The sequence below is a fragment of the Drosophila obscura genome, unplaced genomic scaffold (genome assembly GCF_018151105.1).
Source record: "Drosophila obscura isolate BZ-5 IFL unplaced genomic scaffold, ASM1815110v1 contig_73, whole genome shotgun sequence".
Lineage (NCBI taxonomy): Eukaryota > Metazoa > Arthropoda > Insecta > Diptera > Drosophilidae > Drosophila > Drosophila obscura.
In genome coordinates, this window is record NW_024542865.1 from 7,725,562 (window position 1) to 7,743,619 (window position 18,058).

Consider the following 18,058-nt stretch of genomic DNA (forward strand, 5'->3'; position numbering starts at 1 on the left):
ACCTGCAAGGAACTCAATCGAAGGATCATCAAGAGATCCGATCGCCCCAGAGAAATCTACACACGCATATGAAAATACACACATATACATACATATATATATTTTTCCGTTTATTGAAACGCGTTTCAACTATATTTTAGTGCAAAAATATACACACACAAAAACATTGTTTACAACAAATTCAAAAAAAAAAAAAATAATTATTAATTTACACTAAATATTTTTTTTTTTTTTTTTTGCCTAGATTGTTAAGTAGTTCATTATATTATGTAAAATATATAAAATAAATAAATGAATATGAAACTAATTATTGAGAAAAACCTCATTGTCATTATCGTCGTGATTTAGCAATTCGAGTATGGAGCGGGGGGCCGGGGCGGGGGCTCGGTGAGCGGTGAGCCACGAACTGTGGCTGGAATAAGTCACGCTTTCAGCTGGCAGAACCGCCGCCTTATCTCGGATCCACGTAAGCGGTTGCTCCACCGCTAATTCGAAAGAAATATTTAAGTACGTAAGATGGGGGCTAACTTATGCTAAAGAGGCCTGGGGGCGGCACCTTTTCGTGCAGTTTTGTCCTAGAGGACAATTGCATCGTCCTCCTGGAACTGCTTGTTCTTCCGCCGGCGGTTCGACTTGATCTTGCTGAGCACGCTATAGGCCTGCTGGATCTCGATGAAGCGCTGGTGGGCCTCGGCGCGCAGTGCCTCGTCCTTGACCTTGTCTGGGTGATACTCCTTGGACAGCTTGCGGTAGGCCGCCGTGATTTCGGCCTGCGACGCGGTGGCACTAACGCCCAGCACTTTGTACGAGTTCCGCTCACCGTCCACATCCATGCTCTCGAATACCTCCTTCCAGGTCTCGTACCAGCCGTGATGCTGGGCGTAGTTGTAGGTGTCGTGCAGGGCCTGCTTGAGGTCCGTCCACCAGGCGGAGGCGAGAAAGTTGTGAAGGGCCTCGTGTATTGGCACCTCGCCGCCATCCTCGTCCGAAATGGTCCCGTTGAAGTAGACGAAGCTGCCCCAGAAGGTGCAGTAGATCAGAATGGCTCCCGTCAGCTTCAGGGATCGCACCACGGGTCGTCCCCGACGTGGCGGCGTTCGGCGCCATTGCTTTGAGATGCCGTCAAAGGTGAGGGCGGACACCAGCCCCGTCAGCAGCAGTGAGTAGGTCTCGTCGTAGATGAGGTACCGCGCTGGGTAGGCCAAATAGGCCGCCACGAGGCAGTGCCACCACACGCCCTGCTCGCGCCCAATGTTCCCAACCAGCCAGATGCCCAGGGAGACGAAGAGGGGAATAGCCCAGTGCAGGAAGGACAGGTCGAGGCCAGCCACAACTGTCTGCGGTATGGCCATCGCGAATAGCTGTCCAAACAAGTGGCCGATCATCACCTGGCCGACGAAGCGCTTGGAGGAGTACGGAGGCCGCTGAAAGGCCTGCAGCCTGGCCACGAACGCCTTGACGAATCGCGGGTCTTCGTTGGCATCCCGCACATACTCGGGTATCAGGAAGAGCTCACCCATCCAGCCAATGCCCATGTAGCCGCCCAGCGTGCAGCCCCAAATGAAGGCGTGACGATCGCGGTGCAAGTACAGATGATGCAGGCCGAAGATGCCGCCAAACAGCCAGAGAATGTACGCGACTACCACTGACTTCTGGGGAGGCAGGGCGTTGGCCTCCGCTGGGCATTCGCGTCCATTTGACTTGCTCTTGGTCAGCGATACCTCAGTGGGCGAGGGCGGGCGCGGTGGAGTGTCGTTTGTGTCCGATTTTGCCTTCGCTCTTGCCTTGGCATTGCCACCAGCAACCTGCTTCGGCGACACAGTCTGCTTGGTACCCATTTTCGGAGAAGAGATGCACTAGGAGCACTGGAAGGAATGATCACTTGATTTAAATACAAGTTCGAGTTAGAATTCGAGTACAAGAAAAACTCTGCTCAACTGACCCAATTTCCTCGTGAAGTGTGTCGTTGCGCACGCGCAGTTGGATGTGACTGTTCCAACGGTGCGGAGTGGAGTGGTGCGGATCGGGGAGCAACGGCAGCAGTCGGCGCCCAACTTTCTCTTTTCACAAATTCTACGCACGCAGCCAGCGCACCAAGAACTGACAGAGAACCGGTGGAGGAGGAAACAGTTACGGAGCCGCACTGATGCGTTTAATTTCTATTAGTTCCTTACGCCTTTTATGCACGCTGCGAATTGAACTTTGCCATTAAATGCAACACAGAGAATAAGCTGCACTTTTTGTTTGCTAAGGCCAGAACCACTCTGTTGTTGTGCTGACTGTTTTTAAATCGAAATCTCACTCTGCTGCGACGAAGGCAGAGGTTTAAAAATTGAAGCAGCCGCTCAAATGGGCTAACGCGTTTTCACAAATACCCTAGCCAGGGCTGCATACGCACAAATGGTAAACATTGGAACTCTGTTCCGTTCCATTCCATTCCTCTGTTTGATTGAACTGTTTTTTATTATTAATTCACTTTAGTTTTATTATCTTTATTTTTGTTCTCAAAGTGCCTATATGCACATGCATATTAAGTATATTAATGCTTACACGCTTACAAATTAATTTCATGAAATTTGACACGAGATTTGCTTTTGACCCTGGATGGGATGGTCATCCGTATTTGATGTACGTTTGATATACACGTGAAAAGTAGTCGTAGTAGGGTTAAAAGTCTTTAAATTAGATTTAACTTACAATCGAAAATTGAATTTGAGCAAAAACACTCTTCAAAAGCTCTTAGCAATTACAGTTTTTTGTTTGAGAATTTTTGCTGTTATTTTGCTGCTGTGGCATTTGCTTTGTAATAATACTTTGATTGGGTTAATAAATAGTTGACAAAAAAAACGTCTAGTCCTAAGGTTCCTGGACCTGTGCCGGGCCGGGAAATCATGACGAATAGATTGATGAGTGTAATTGTAGATGTTCCTGCCGGTGGACGTGGACCTGCACCTCTAGTTGTTCTTCTTCTTGGGCTTCTTGGGATTGCGGGAGCGCGACTTGGCCTTGCAGAGCGGGCAGATGGGGGCATTTCGATGGATTTGCTGATGGCACGACAGGCACGACTTCATCGGTGGCGGCTGCTGGCGGAGATTCACGTTGAAGTCCGAACGGAACGACGGATGGTGGCCGATTCCAATCGACGGTGTTTGCTGAAGACGATTTGTTGGCGGAGGTGGAGGTGGCGGAGCCGAGAAATCGCTTTTGCCCAGACGCACAGCGGCCGCGGCGGCAGCTGCTGCAGCCCCAGCGCTGCCTGCTCCAGGCGGGGCTGGTGGCATAAAGGCGTGCCCTGGTCCACCGCCACCACCACCGCCGCCTGCGTTCACCGAGCTGCTGCCGCCGCCACCAGACGATGCACTGGGGGGCATGGCGGTGACCGTGGCCTCGGGCATCAGGGGATGACGAGCGTGTGGGCGAGCCAGGGATGTTGGCTGCGCGACCGAAGCTGCTGCTGCTGCTGCGGCGGCAGCCGCCGACTGGGCGGCCACCTTGAGGAAGTTTGTCTGGAATCGATCCTTCGATATGGGGCTGCCCTCCTCCTCGTGCAGGTCGCGCAGCGGACTCAGGCCGAGATAGTCACGGCGCATGTGATCGATTTGGTACTTGAGGGCCAAGTACTCCTCGTAGACGCGATTGGCCATGTCGAAGGATCGCGTCTGGTTTTCCTTTGTCTGCTTGATGATGTTCTCCATGTCGTTGATGTCCGCGTGGATCTGGCGCAGCTCCTCCACGTGCGACATCTTCTCCTCGAGCAGGTGCTCCATTTCCTTGCGGTACTCCTCCAGACACTTCTCCTCGTCGTCGCTCAGCTTCACCTCCTTGATGATGCGCACCTTAAGTTTCTCAAGGGACAGCGTCTTGTCCCGTATGTCCTTGATGGCTTCTAGCTTGGCGTAGTAGTGTCGCTCGTTGGAGCTGGATATCTCGCTGGTGGCCATTTTGTGTCCGTGTGGGCCTTGTGTCTGCCGTGGCTTCCCCTTCTCCTGCCCCTTCCACTGAGCAAATGTTTATTCCGTTTGCTTTCTCGTGCCGCGCTGCGATTGGGATTTTCGCTGGAGCTGCGCTGCGGGCATCAACGTAGGCTGGTGTGACTTGCGAACTTGTTCAATTCCGAAACTTTTAAATTTAATTCTCTGTTAAAATCTCTGTTTATTTAGTTTTTTCGCTTTCTGTATGTGATAGAGGTGTCAAACCATCGAGGGCACTATCGTTAGTATCGATATTTTACTGCTAGCCTCTACTATCGACGGTTTTGCGACTATCATGATAGTATCGAGCTACAGTCGTTGCGCTTTTGATATGTTTGAATTGGCTGCTATAAAATACGAAGACACATTTGTGGACAAGTGGACAAGTTCCCAAAAGGTTTCAATGGTTTTTTAATAATTATTTGAGCCTGATACTATCACGATAGTATCGATTGTTTTTTTCAAAACATTCAAAACGTTCGATGGCTCAACTATCAATCGTTTGACAGCTCTAGGCGGCAGAGTGACCGCAGCCCTATCGAAAAAATATACCGTCTCTTTTTTTAAATATTTCGTAAATATAGGGAGAAAAAATTAACTTCGATATATCGATAGTGCTATCGATTGTTTTTACAGAAGTAGTGATAGCATAGCCCAACCGCGAAACAGTAGATTTTAAGACAAAGAACCGAGAAAAGCAAACTGATGGTTGCAGATCTGGTTTCCGACATTTTTCTGTTCTGTTCTGGTCATGATTTTCCAGCGTGAGGTGCGCGTTGCGGTTGTGTCAAGTGTTGTCGTTGTGCCAAATCCATTCCAGCGACCGCCGATCGGATCGCCAGTCGCAGATACAACAATGCGTTTGAGTGTGTGTGCGTAAGTGTATGCGTGTTCCTGTACGTGAGACATTCCGAAACTTATTCATAAATAAACGAAACGAAACGATCGGCGGAAGGTAATAGATGTACGCGTATTATGTGAAGAGCCGCCCCGCAAAAATGTGTCAACAGGAACTACTAGTGGTGTGGAATCAGCCCTAGCGTATCATATTTTGATCTTCCGACGAAAATATCCTCCAGATACCAGACTTGTTTCTCACTCGGGCCATTCCGTTGCGTTCCGCTTTGTTTTCATTTTTTTTTTTTTATTGTTGTATCATTTTTTTTTGTTTGTTTAATACGAAAAGCGCATAAAACGGATTCGGAACTTTGATTCGACGCCAACAAGCGAAAGGTAATGTTGTTGTATTATTTTCATCAAACCTGTAACACCCTCCATCGAGCACCACCCCCTTGCCTATGGGAGTGTTTACATATCTTTCACCTGCCCAATTCGTGGGCTCCTGAGATTTACATATGAATATGAATATCTATATATACAGCGCTCTATGCATGTCCCAAATAGACAAGAGGTAGAAGGAAATTCCCGTGCTGTATTAGAGTAAACTACCAGCAAATATGTACAGATGTACATCTATGTATGTATGTAGGTACCTCTCTGCGCCCGCATATTCCCATTTTGTGATATTTTTCGATACTTAATATTGGCAAATGGCCTGGAAATACTCTATATTGGAAAAGGGCCTGGAACTACTCCATTGTAAAAGCTTCTAGCTGCTTATCGCTACAGTTTTATTGCCAGAATCAGAGCCAGTGCCAGTGCCAGTGCCAGAGCCAGTGCCGGGCCAAAAAGATAGCAGTGGTCAGCGTCGTCACCTGGGTGACACAGAACGGTGGCCACAAGTGTCTCTTGGCGCGTCTCTCACACTCTCTCTCTCTCTCTGTATCCACTAACGTGGCACATTTCGCTGGTGCTGTCTGTCCGTCCGCGCCTCTTAATTGTTTGGCAATTTAACCAATTATAAACATATTAGGTTTTCTGGCACACATTCACCGAAGAAACAGAAACATTCCGAATACTTTTACTCATGCTCTCGTATCTGGCTTTTATACTATAACACTGATATCCGACCGTCATTCGAGTATTGTGGCTAGATACGGCCCACGACTAATAACTACATACATATAGCTACATATTTATGTCGACCCAATTGATTTGACCGGGTCCCCTGAACAAGTTCGCATCGCATTGGGGTTCATCGATTTGGATGATACTGTCTGCAGAACAGCAGTTAAAGATTTGTGCTTTGTCAGCTAATCACTGGTCAGCCCCCCTACCCTGGTCCTCCTCCCTCAAAACAGAACATTGGTCCCTTGGTCAGCGCCTGCGCGACATCCACATTTACATTTACATTTGCATGCATACATATGTATGTATGTATGTATATCCACAAGCAGCGCGACTGTGTTTGTGCGTGTGTCTGCGTGTAGATCAAATCACAAATCGATGGAGACTTACTTGCTACATACTGAATGCGACAAAAAATGCCGTCAAGCAACTTGGAAATCGAGTCGCTCTGGCTGGAGACTCTCCTCCGTCTTATATAATTGGGGCCATGGTAACGTTATGCCCACAGAGTGCCCGGCTGGCTCTGTGCCCATTTCCTCTGCAACTTGTCCGTCTTTTTGCACTGTGCTCAATGAATATGACCCTCGTCGGGAAGGGGGAACTGGTAAGGGGGAAGTGGGAAGGAGGAAGGAGAAAGAGGAGCTCAGACGACTCAGCTTTTTTTTTTAATGTGCTCTCTTATCGAATCGAAAAGCATAAACAAATAACTGTTTCCACTCTTGTTCAGTTCATCATTGCCACATACAAACATGCACGCAAACACAATGCAAGTGCATACACATGTATGCAAAGAGTATGTGTGTATGAATGTAGCTGTTGATCTATTGAGAGTAGAGTGCTGCAGGCATTACCACCGACGCTCCAAATACGATTATCAGCATTTACGAGTACTCCTATGGGTACACTACATTCACTCCCTCTGCTGCTACTGCCATAAAAGAGAAAGAAAGAACCAGACACTGTAAAAACAAACAAAACAACAAACAAAAACGTGAGAGTGCAAGTGATTCATCCAAATAAGTATGTATGTATGTATGTATGTAAGATCCAATTGCACATTCCCATTCCCCTGCATATAAAAATGCATATGAAGGCAGATTCATTTGACATTGTTTATGAGATTGACACACATACATACATATGTATGTATGTATATATGTATGTATTTTCATATTTTGTTTTGGCAAATGTTCTCTCACAACGGAACCAAGCTCAATTAGAGTTTTTAATGGTGCTCTGTGGGGAAACACACCAAAAACGAGAGCAAAGGTTCATGTATGTATATATATAATAGAACGGTGAATGTGCCATATACACATTGACAAATGTAACTCGTAATAGTATTCCCCATATTTGATAACTTTTATAACTTTTTGATATCCAAATCCCAAATCCTCAATCATAAACTTTTCTTTGCGCTGGTGCGGAAGTAGAAATGTTTATTTAATTTTAAAACAAAATATTTGTGAAACAAAAAAGAACATTGTGAGCCATAACATTTAATCTCGAAATCTCAGCCAATTACAAAATTTCTTCAACAGATTTTTCTTGGGAATGAATTTGGAAAATGTAATTGGACATTTGGCTGGAATTTCTGGTGTGTGGTGTGCTAATGAAAAGCTGATAAGCACGGGGCCTGGGTCCCACTTAAAGCTCTGCCATTAGTTCACTCAAAGCTCTGAGGAATTTACTCCACAATGGGAGTGCGAAAAAAAAGTTAAAACAGAGATCTGATTGCGAACTTGTGGCAGGCAGGGCAGGGCAGGGCCTCTGTCCTCAAAAGGTTTACATACTTACATACATACATATGTATATTTCTGTACATGCATACATCATCAATTGATGTATGATGATGAAGGAATGTATTTTTATTGTACATCAATTGCTGTGGATGACTGATGGGGGGGACAGTAGACAGAGAGTATAATTATTATTGTTGGTTGAGGCGATCGTCATTGTCATTGTTATCGCCAGCTCTGCCCAGCTAGCCCTGCCTCTTTGGCATTATAAATACACCAAACACATACACATACATACATGCGATATCGGTATAGCTGTATTTGCGCTTATATGTGCGACTATTAAGGTGCGAATCGTACTATCGCAGCGAGACTCCCCCCATGCATACCCCCAACAGAAGACACGAAAGGCGACACCAAAGGAATGCGCGTGGTGGGGCGGCCTGGTGGATGCAGCTGATCTGCCGGGGGAAAAAAATAGCAGGATGCCAGCTCATACATATGTACATATCTATGTACATGTATTATGTATATGCATACTTGTATGTATGTATGTATGTAGTGACCGATCTAACGTGACTCACCCGCACCCGCACTCACAATCACTGTGAACAAGTTTATTTATCCAAGTAATCCAATGGGAAGCGCAACACTCGCACGAGTACATGCAAAAAGGGAAAACAGAATGCGAATGCGAATGGGAATGGGAATGACTACAATGGGTCTACTTAAACATTTATAAACAAAATCATTGAGCACTGCAGAAAAGGGAAACGTCAAGCGAATCGGGCAATCAGACAGGGGCCAGTGGGAGGGGCCAGAGGAGCCTAGGGCGAAGAGAACTCTCATTTAAAGTGGAGAGCGACGACCACTTAAGCGACAACGACAACAAATTGAACGCCATCTGCCTGCTGGCTTTGATGAAAGTTGAAAAGTTCAGGGAACTGCAGCCACATCACCACCGGACAGCCAGAGAGAGAGAGAGAGAGAGAATTAGTAGTGGGTACATATGAGGGAATACCCCAACTCAATAGCAAGTACATAAATACATATGTACATGCATGTGTACATATGTAAATGGTGGATAAAATATCAGTCTTATTGAGCATAAACCAATTTTGGACTTTCCCTGATTTCCAGCTGCGGAAAATGCTCAGAAAGAAGTCCAGTCAGCAGGAGTCCAGTCAGGGGCTTCCGTGCGGCGCATCTTTGGTCCGCTCACAGCTCAAATAAATATTCAACAGAAATTGATAATAAAACAAAACAATAAAGAAAACGCTGACTTTCAGCGTTTGGTTTAGCGGAAAGTGAAAGTGATATGAGCGAAAATCGGCGAAAATATTTGATGACTGATCGAACCGAAGCGATTGTCGATCGTTGATCTAATTGAGTCAGAGAGCCAGAGAGCCAGTGAAGTGAAGGAAACACGTGTCTTTGATGTGTCTGCAGCCGTCACAGTAGATCATCGCTTTGTGCTTTATATTCATAACGAAAATTGTTGATAGTCCCCAATAAGCTTCACTTAAAATATGCAATGCAAAAGCAGGCCATCCCCCGTCCCCCTGAATATAAATAATCTAATCTGTAAATCTAAGTAAATGATAATGAGATAATCGTCGGGCAGAGTCGCTAATTGGAGAACTGCAGCCGCCGCCGCGCAAGGGCCAATCGCATCAGCCTGCGCTGCTGCAGCTCGTGCAGCTGCTGCCGGACGAGCAGGCGGTGCAGCAGCTCCACCTTGGCGTACTCCTCGGCCCTGCGCTCCAGCAGTCGCCGGTGCTCTGCAATCCGCGGATCGATGCCATTCGAATCCTCTTCTGGGGCGGTGATCTGCCTGCTGGTTCGCTCTGGTCTCTCTCTGGTCTGGTCGTCGCAATGGCCTTGATAGATGCTTCGCAGAAGGTGCATCAGTAGGCGGACGAGGGTGAGCCAAAAGGTGCGCGACTTTTGGACAAATTTATCAGAGCTCTTCTTGGTCATCCTGCTTGCTTGAGTTTATGCGATCGAGTGTGAGTGCCAACCATTCAGATGGAGATCTTTATACCACTCTACCACGGCTCTACCTTCTGCCTTCTTACCTGTATTAAATGGCCCTCTCTATCACACTCACTATTCTCCTTGAACCCTAGAAATTCCACACAGGTAATCCCTCAAGGGCCAAGGGGGTTACCTGTACCTACATATATCTATTTACCTGTACAATGTACGATATAGTGATATCCCCGCCGCAATAAAAACAAATAAAATCCCAAGCCTTTCTCTCACTTTCAGACGCCTCTGCCATGGAACAGGCGCGACCTGTGCCAGCTCCGCGGCGCCTCTGCTCCGAGCTGCGTCCCACCAACTATGAGAACATCGAGATCAAGCCCAACAACAACAACAGCAATGCCACCATCAGTTTCAAGAGACTGAATATCAACGCGGAGAACCTGCACGGCCACTGTGCGGAGAAGAAGCTGCCGGCAAGTGGCCAGAACAAGCTGCAAGTGCTGCAGGAGAACAACGCCGAGCAGCCGCAACCCATCTACGGGCCCGATGCCAACGAGAATGTCCCGACAGAACCAATCTATGCCGCGCCCCGACCAGCGCCAAGACAGCGACCCCCGCCGGAGGAGTCGCCGCCGGTCGAACTCGATGCAGATGTAGATGTGGACGCGGTTCCTTTGAGAGCGGTGCGAGCAGCACCCCAGGTGCCGCCCAAGCCGCCCAACCTGGAGCAGCGCTCATCGATCTGCAGCGAGGCGTCCACTGCTGGGCAGCTGGGGGGGAGCGCGTCTTTCTACGGCTCGAATGCCTCGCTGGACTGCAGCTCGCAGGGCTCGCAGAGCGGCAAGTTCAAGTCGCAGTCACCCGGGTACGTAGACGACGTTGATGGCGTTGATCAGCGGGGGCAGCCATTGCCGGATGATTCCTCCGCCCCGGGAACACCTCCGTCACCGCCACCACCTTCGACATCTTCATCGACGTCGCTCGATCAGTCCTCCAGCTGTGATCAAGATCAAGATCACGAAGATGACAAGTAAACTTTACCGAAATGTTCTCCTTATAAGACTATCTATCCCCCTTTCCTTTCTTCTTCTCTTTGGTGTTCCTCTAAACGGTTTCCCTCTAGTTGCACCCTCCCTCATCCCCCCTAGTTCTTGGGCCCTTCCCATCCTCCCTCCCTCCCTCCATAGTTTGACTAACCCAATTGAGATCAGGATTTTGGCTAATCCTTTAAATTTTCCAGGTTTCGGTTTCGGTTTGGTGGTTTTTCCCCCCATCTACGGTTGTGTGGTCCCTAGGGTAGACCATCTCAACGATCTCAGTTTTTAAAATTATTTTTGCATTATAAATAATTCTATTTTGATTTATGCATAGTACATACATATGTAGTACATGGGTAAAGAGTGTTCACTTTAGTGAACAACTCACTCACTTTGCTCAGTTGCTCACTTGCTCACTCAGTTGCTCACTTGCTCACTCAGTTGCTCACTTGTTCACTCAGTTGCTCACTTGTTCAGTTGTTCACTCACTTATTCAGTTTTTCCCTGTTCCCTAGCCTGCGATACACAAGACAAAATTACTTTGCAGATCTTACACTTGGCCGTCTTGGTCGTCCAAATGATCAAAATGATCCCAAATCGAACGTAATTTGCGTTTAAGAGACATATTTAGTGTTTTCTATTAAAATTTGCTAATTCAAAGCAAAGACGCGACGCGTCGCGACGCTATAAGAAAAGTTGCCACACAGTTGTTCATAGAAACAATGTTGCCACCGTGTTGACGATTAAGCCCCTTGTTCCAACAAAATTTAACCGTTAAACAAGTGAACCGAATTTGTATCTGAACAAGTAAACAACTGAGTGAACAATTGAGCAAGTGAGCAACTGAGTGAACAAGTGAGCAACTGAACAAAAATATAGTGAACATGTTTAGTTCACTCACTGAAGTGAACAGCTCTTTTTTGTTCACTCACTCATGAGCAACCCAACTCTAATATGTATGTACATATTTGTGTACATAGTTTAATATTTAATTTAATTAATGCACTCTTTTATTTTGCAATTTCCACCCTCGGAGCTCTCGTCTATTGTTAAACATTTTTAAATCTAAGCGTCCAAATTCGTAGTATTCAAATGGCAGGGCTTTTTTCTCTGGGTGTACAGGTACAGGTACAGGTACAGACCTGTTCTCTGAACCATGTTTCATTTATCGATATCTTTGAAACGAATGGAAAACAAAAAGGAACGACGTTGTGAGTCGAGTCGCTGCTGTGGCTCAGGCAGCATCTTGGTATTGTTTAGTCTTTGGTCTTTGATCTAATATACCCCTTCGACTAACTTCGACTTCGACTACGGGCATAATAAAGATGTAGAGTTCGAAAAAAGCGCGCATTGAGTGGTAGGCAGATTCATCTTAGGCGCCAGCGCATTCCATTCCCAGCATTCCCAACCAATCCCATTCCAATAATAATTATATTCCCGATGCTCGTATTCACACAGTCAGGCGCACACACACACACACCCACACACATTGCACTAGTATTAATTGGTTTTCATTTACTTACCAAACGGGAATGGGAATGGAACAAACCCCCTCTGGGACTCGCTCTCTCTCTCTCTCTCTGCCACAAACAAAACTAACTTTCTCTCTCTCTCTCTCTGTCTCTCTTAGGAATCTGCTGCGATCCTTGGGCACCACCTCGAAGCTGCTGGGCGAGGCCATTGGCGAACGGATCACGTTCAGGGCCAAGGGGGCCAAGAAGCGTCTGGACAGGAACCTGAAGAGCTCCACGGAGGCGATCAGCAATCTCAGCGCGGACGCCGGCAGCCGTTTGAAGAATGCCAGCAAGCGATTTGGCTCTAACTTCACCCTGGGGCCCAGAGGGGGCCGGGAGGACAGAGCGGAGGTTGGCGAGGGAGGAGGGTCCGTTGGGCAGTTGGACCTGGAGCGACGGCAGACCATGCCCAGCACGGAAGTCTTCAACACGATACAGTTCTCCAGTCCCCTGAGCCGCAATGTCGGAGGCGGAGGCTTCACCGACCTGCGGGATCAGGCAAAGGTCAAGGATGAAGGGTCGCCAGCTGGGGGGGATGGAGCCGGCGATGACGGCTGCTATGAGGTGCCCAAGGTGCAGGGGAAGCCCCCCAGCTACGATGAGGCACTGCGGGCACGTCCCTCCCCACCTCCTCCGCTGGCCAAGAATCTCTCCCAGGAGCTGCCTCCAGCCGCCCAGCAGACCCAACAGACCCAACAGGTCCAGCTGCGGTCGCAGCGTGCCCCGACCCGCGTAGATGACGCATCAACATCGTCTACGGCCACGTCCCTGCCGATGCCCGCGTTCCCCCCGCCACGACTCTCCCAGCAGCCGGAGCAGTTCCGGCTGGACGCACTGCAGCCGCCCGTGCGGCAGAAACGCCGCAAGAACTACGAGCACATCGAGCTGCGACGTCCCCCCGTGGACTCCGCCGATCTGAAGGAGCTGAATCGAGTAGCGGCGGCTGCGGAGCGGGAGGAGTCCCTGCTAGTGTCCGCCAAGATTGCCGCCGAGGAGGCGCGGGCACCCAAGCCAGAGCGCAGCGATTCCTGGCAATTCTACGGCGAGGATGGCCATTCGCTGCAGGGTGACGAGGAGAAGCCGCAGGACGGGGGAGACTCCTCCCCGGAGCCGGTCTATGCCAACCAGGAAGCCACCTACGGGAAGCTCTTCGAGATGGCCACCGCGGGCAGCAGTCGCAGCTGCAACTTGCTGATCCCCAACCAGCAACAGCAGAGCCAGCAGCAGGAGCTGTCCTGCATCAGCGAGGATGGGGAGCTGGACAGCAGCGACGGAGCCGTCGGTGGATGGTCGGCGCCCCAGGAGCTGATCGAGGAGTTCGATCCATTGATGAGCAGCAAGTGCTCGACGCTCTCGCGCTCCAACAAGAGCAACGAGCTGCTGCTGCTCGAGCACCTGCTGGAGGAGGACACCTACGGCACTGTCAAGCGGGAGAGGGAGCGCGAGGGCGAGCAGGACGATGTGAGCATGTGCACCTCCGAGGAGGAGCCGCCGCCGCCGGCAAGTGGATGTGGCACGGCAAGTCGACGCCAGCCCCAGATCGTGCACCAGAATGCCCAGTTGCTGAGCGACAGCATGGAGAATATGCTCGACCAGGAGCAGGAGCAGCTGGAAGCACGTGCCAGGCCCTTTCTCAGCAGGATACCCGAGGGGACCGGCAACAGATCCACGGTGGACTTGGCCAGCGTCTCCAGGAATCGCACCAATTGGTTTGTGGCAGACGGCGGCACACCCGCCACACCCACAGCTACAGCCACAGGCACAGACACAGCCACAGCTACAGCCACAGCCACCTTCTGCAGCAGCAGCAGCAGCAGTAACACAAAAGCGGCCCTGCCCATCGAAGGGGACAGCCCACCCACCTACCTGGAAGCCATTGGAGGAGGAGGAGGAACAGGCACACAGAACCCGCCAGTGAGCAGCGAGTCACGTTCGACGCTCAGCTCTCGTCTGCGTAAGACGATTACCACCTTCTCGAGCGTCAAGCTGCGCATGGATGTGATGAAGAGGCGCTCCAGCTTCAAGAGGCAGTCGGAGGTAAAGGTGGCCCTGCAAATGGTGCCCAGGCCGAGTCTGTCGCCGCTTCTGGTGCGCTACGAGGGGCCCCTGGTGCGATTCCCCACCGGCGTGGTCGAGGATATACTCAAGGAGATGCAGAACCGCAAGGCCATACTAAGGGACCGCCAGTTCCAGACGTTTCTCGACCAGGAGATGAAGACGCCAAGAGAGTCGATACCCCTGGACACCATAACGACGCTGCAGTGCGTCAGCAACAGTCGTGTCACGGACACGGCCACACACTTCTACTGCTTCGAGATCACGACATCGCAGCCGAAAAACGGTGGCAGCAACGCCAGCTGCAACGGAGCAAGCGACTGCATGTCCTCGAATCCGAATCTGGTAATGACCAGCAGCTCGTCGGGTAACGTCAAGCAGCAGCGGCTCTCCCATCTGTATGGCGTGGGCAAGGAGTCCGAGCGGGGCGTCTGGATGCAGAAGATCCTCGAGAGTCTCACCAACAGCATGCCCGTCAAGTACACCTGCCACTACTACCGTGCGGGCTGGTGTTACCTAAAGGTATGCATTATGCATTCCATTCTCATAATGCATTCCATTCTAATCTGTAACGTTGCGCTGCGTTCTATTTCAGAACTCCATTACATCAGAGTGGAGTGGCACATGGCTGGTGCTGCGCAAGAGCCAGCGTCGTCTCATCTTTGTGAGCGAGGCCACTGGGAATGTTGAGAAAATGGACCTGCGCAAAGCGCGATGCATAGGTAAGGATAAAGCCATAGAATATATAGAGCCCCCCCCCCATTGAATTCCCCTCTCGAATAGTGCTCAAGGAGAGCGATGAGTCCATTGACAACCTGCACGTGGGCAGCGGGCCAATGCTGATGATTGACTGTCCGCCGTATGCTGTCTACATGATCATGAGCTCGGCACGAGAGACAAAGATCTGGCGTCACATCATTCGGGAGGTGGCCCACAACAACGGCTTCTCGCTGGGGGATCAGCAGCTGACGCGCTACGATGTGCCAGTGATTGTGGACAAGTGCATCAACTTCGTGTACATACACGGGTCCATGTCGGAGGGGATCTACCGCAAGTCCGGGTCGGAGAACTCCATGCACAAGCTGATGAGCGCCTTCCGGGCGGATGCCTTCAATGTGGAGATCACCCGCAACGAGTACAACGAGCACGACGTGGCCAATGTCCTCAAGCGGTTCATGCGCGACCTGCCCGAGCGCCTGCTCGGCAAGCTAACCGACAGCTTCGTCTTCGTCACCGAGCTGGATGTGGCCGCCGAGAAGATTCCCATCTATCGCGAGCTACTCGCTCGCCTCTCGCCCATCGAGCACGAGACCTTGCGCCGTATCGTGGGCCACCTGGTGTTCATTAGCTCGCAGCAGACGAAGAACAAAATGAGCGTTCAAAATCTGACCATGATCTGGGGCCCAACGCTGCTGGCCAAGAAGGTGGGTGGTGGGTCTTCTAGCTACTCAATGGCTGGCATTAATATCTCTATCTGTCTGTTATCTGCTGCTCCCATAGAGCGATGAGCTGATCTACTCTCAGAAAGAGGCCGATGTTCTCAGCGATCTCATTCTTCTGTACAAGAACCTATTCCCCGTCAGTGCCGATGAAATTGTAAGTTGGAACGCGAACCCAAACGCGAACGCCAGAACCTTTTAATGTGACAACACTTTTTTATGTATACTCGATGCAGAAACGGGAGCAGGCCATGCTGGCATGCCTGCAAAAGTATTATGCCGCCGCCGAGACGCTCAAAGATGCGGTTAAGCAGTCGGGGGACATTAAGATCTGGATCAGCCTCAATCCGAATCCGGACAACATTACAGAGGTTTGGCATCCCTGCCATCCCATCAATTACGATTGACCAACTCTAATCGCTCTTCTATCTGTCCAGGAAAAGACGCAGGTGAACGCCACGATTTCGCCCACCAAGACCGCCTACGAGCTGTGTCGTGAATATGCTGCCAAAATGCAACTGCCAACCCATCAGCTAACGCTCTACGAGGTGATACTGAACGACAGCCTGGAGCGGCCCCTGCACCATGACACAAAAGTGTTCGACGTGATCCTTAACTGGTCGTACTGGCCGGAGGAGGATCGCAAGCACAACTATCTGATGGTGCGCCCCATTGAGATGCTGCGCGAAATTCAGCGGGCGGTCAAGAATTTGGCCACGGTGACGCCCGGCAAGGAGCTGCGCTTCGCCGACAATCGCACCAAGACATTCAAGACTCTGCAGTGCGAGCTGCGGGACGGCAAGATTGTTATATCGAAGAAGGACAAGAACGACAAGACCACGATTATCAGGGAGATATTTCTGCAGAGCTGTACGGCGTATGTGGGCTGTGAGCGCAAACGAGACTTTCCCTGGAGCTGGGCCATCACTTTTGTCGAGCGCACCCAGGCCCAAATAATGAGGTTTGCATTTGCACTTGCATTTAATATTGACTTGATACAGGCACACATACATCTCTCTCCTCTCCATTGCATTTCAGATCGCGAGATGCTCCCTACATTGGCCATGTACTGGCCGGCAGCGAGTGGGTGGATCGTACCATTTGGTATTCGAGTATCTGGTATTGCCTCTACGGTGACAATATTCTGCCCCCAGCTGAGATCATTCTCAAGTAGAGGAACTCTCTCTTTCTCTCTCTCTCTGTCTGTCTGTCTGTCTGTCTGTCACTTGCATTTCTTTAGTTATTTTATGTACAAACATAGGTAATATGAATTTATATCAAATACGACGGATTTACGATCACTGAACTTTTCCCATACATATATACATAAATACATACATACATATGTCGAACAGCTTGGCAAACATTATACATACATTGATTCCACATTATCTGTACATAATCATAATCATAATCACTCAAGACCCAATTTGTACATTACCATAAAAAAAACATTATTTTACATATGTATATATGTATGTATTTTCTTCAATGTATGAGTGTGTGTGTGTGTAGCTATCACATCAGACCAGACCAGCTAGTTCCCTCAAAGGCCCTGCGATACTTACACTATCTGACACTGACTCGAGGAACTAACTACTGACACTGTCGGTTGAGACAAAGTGCTTGGCCTTGGCCTTTGCCTTTGCTTGGCAATATTTTCATATTTTTAATATCTATGTATATTTTAATAAGTGTATTTTTAATGGGGCCTCCGATTTTATGCAATACATACAAACAAATTTTGTAGCCATTATATTTAGAATCTACATCTACACAATCCAGGACCGCAAATGTTCAATGGAAATAAAAAAAATAGTACTACGAAACAAAACTTGTTATCTCTTACTGGGCGCTCTTAGCTGGGTATCTCAATCAAGATCATAAATAAATATTTAATGGCTTCGAGGATGGCTTTATAAAATTGAAAATGTTCTCTTAATTTTAGGCTGTCTCTCCTGCGCTCTTCAGCAGCTGCGGCTGAGCCATCGTTCCAATTCCGCATTCCCCGTTACAGATTCACTCAAAATTTGTCAAACTGCATTTTATTTCAAATTTGTTTGTTTCTTCACGTTTCCATTTTGTAAGATTTTGTTTCGCATCAATGTTTTGCTTGAACTTTACATAAATCAATATTGATATTGTTGTTGTTGTTGATGTACAATATATAGATAGAAACATGCGTGTATGTTTTGCATATATAATATATATAGGTATATATATATATATATATCTGTATATGTGTCCATATATCTTATCTATCCGTGGATAGTTACCATTATGGAGGAGGTGTTAAATATATTCGTAAAGAAACATGATTTGACTAACTTTAGTATGTATGTTTGA

The 18,058-nt window shown here is 48.8% G+C and overlaps 4 protein-coding genes across 5 annotated transcripts; 1 reads left to right on the plus strand and 3 right to left on the minus strand.

The window, feature by feature from the left end:
- Positions 1 to 219: 219 nt before the first annotated feature.
- Positions 220 to 2,309, minus strand: LOC111082358 (dnaJ homolog subfamily C member 22). Of its 2 annotated transcripts, XM_022378568.2 has the most exons (3): positions 2,175 to 2,308; positions 1,943 to 2,100; positions 221 to 1,865 (listed from the first exon to the last, which is right to left on the minus strand). In XM_022378568.2, the coding sequence occupies exon 3, from the start codon at positions 1,836 to 1,838 to the stop codon at positions 576 to 578; it is 1,263 nt and encodes a 420-aa protein (XP_022234260.1). In that variant the 5' UTR covers positions 1,839 to 1,865; positions 1,943 to 2,100; positions 2,175 to 2,308; the 3' UTR covers positions 221 to 575. The 2 variants fall into 2 exon arrangements, with proteins under 2 accessions (XP_022234261.1, XP_022234260.1); XM_022378569.2 differs by having other exon boundaries at positions 220 to 1,881; positions 1,943 to 2,309.
- A 161-nt stretch (positions 2,310 to 2,470) lies between these two features.
- Positions 2,471 to 4,195, minus strand: LOC111082359 (zinc finger C4H2 domain-containing protein). Its single transcript, XM_022378570.2, has one exon. The coding sequence runs from the start codon at positions 3,939 to 3,941 to the stop codon at positions 2,955 to 2,957; it is 987 nt and encodes a 328-aa protein (XP_022234262.1). The 5' UTR covers positions 3,942 to 4,195; the 3' UTR covers positions 2,471 to 2,954.
- A 437-nt stretch (positions 4,196 to 4,632) lies between these two features.
- LOC111081588 lies at positions 4,633 to 17,149 on the plus strand. Its single transcript, XM_041595621.1, has 10 exons — positions 4,633 to 5,204; positions 9,950 to 10,697; positions 12,335 to 13,941; positions 14,008 to 14,795; positions 14,869 to 14,995; positions 15,057 to 15,697; positions 15,774 to 15,869; positions 15,949 to 16,083; positions 16,150 to 16,673; positions 16,751 to 17,149. Exons 2-10 carry the CDS (start codon positions 9,961 to 9,963, stop codon positions 16,884 to 16,886), a joined length of 4,791 nt encoding a protein of 1,596 aa, XP_041451555.1. The 5' UTR covers positions 4,633 to 5,204; positions 9,950 to 9,960; the 3' UTR covers positions 16,887 to 17,149.
- On the minus strand, positions 9,308 to 9,658 carry LOC111082351. Its single transcript, XM_022378560.1, has one exon. The coding sequence runs from the start codon at positions 9,656 to 9,658 to the stop codon at positions 9,308 to 9,310; it is 351 nt and encodes a 116-aa protein (XP_022234252.1).
- Positions 17,150 to 18,058: the final 909 nt, after the last annotated feature.

Excerpts from the sequence above, each read along its gene's own strand:
- LOC111082358 (XM_022378569.2), bottom strand. The coding sequence starts at position 1,838 with ATGGGTACCAAGCAGACTGTGTCGCCGAAGCAGGTTGCTGGTGGCAAT.
- LOC111082359 (XM_022378570.2), bottom strand. The coding sequence starts at position 3,941 with ATGGCCACCAGCGAGATATCCAGCTCCAACGAGCGACACTACTACGCC.
- LOC111082351 (XM_022378560.1), bottom strand. The coding sequence starts at position 9,658 with ATGACCAAGAAGAGCTCTGATAAATTTGTCCAAAAGTCGCGCACCTTT.
- LOC111081588 (XM_041595621.1), top strand. The coding sequence starts at position 9,961 with ATGGAACAGGCGCGACCTGTGCCAGCTCCGCGGCGCCTCTGCTCCGAG. Across the intron at positions 14,796-14,868 it reads CGGGCTGGTGTTACCTAAAG|AACTCCATTACATCAGAGTG; the intron begins GTATGCATTATG and ends GTTCTATTTCAG. Across the intron at positions 14,996-15,056 it reads GCGCAAAGCGCGATGCATAG|TGCTCAAGGAGAGCGATGAG; the intron begins GTAAGGATAAAG and ends CCTCTCGAATAG.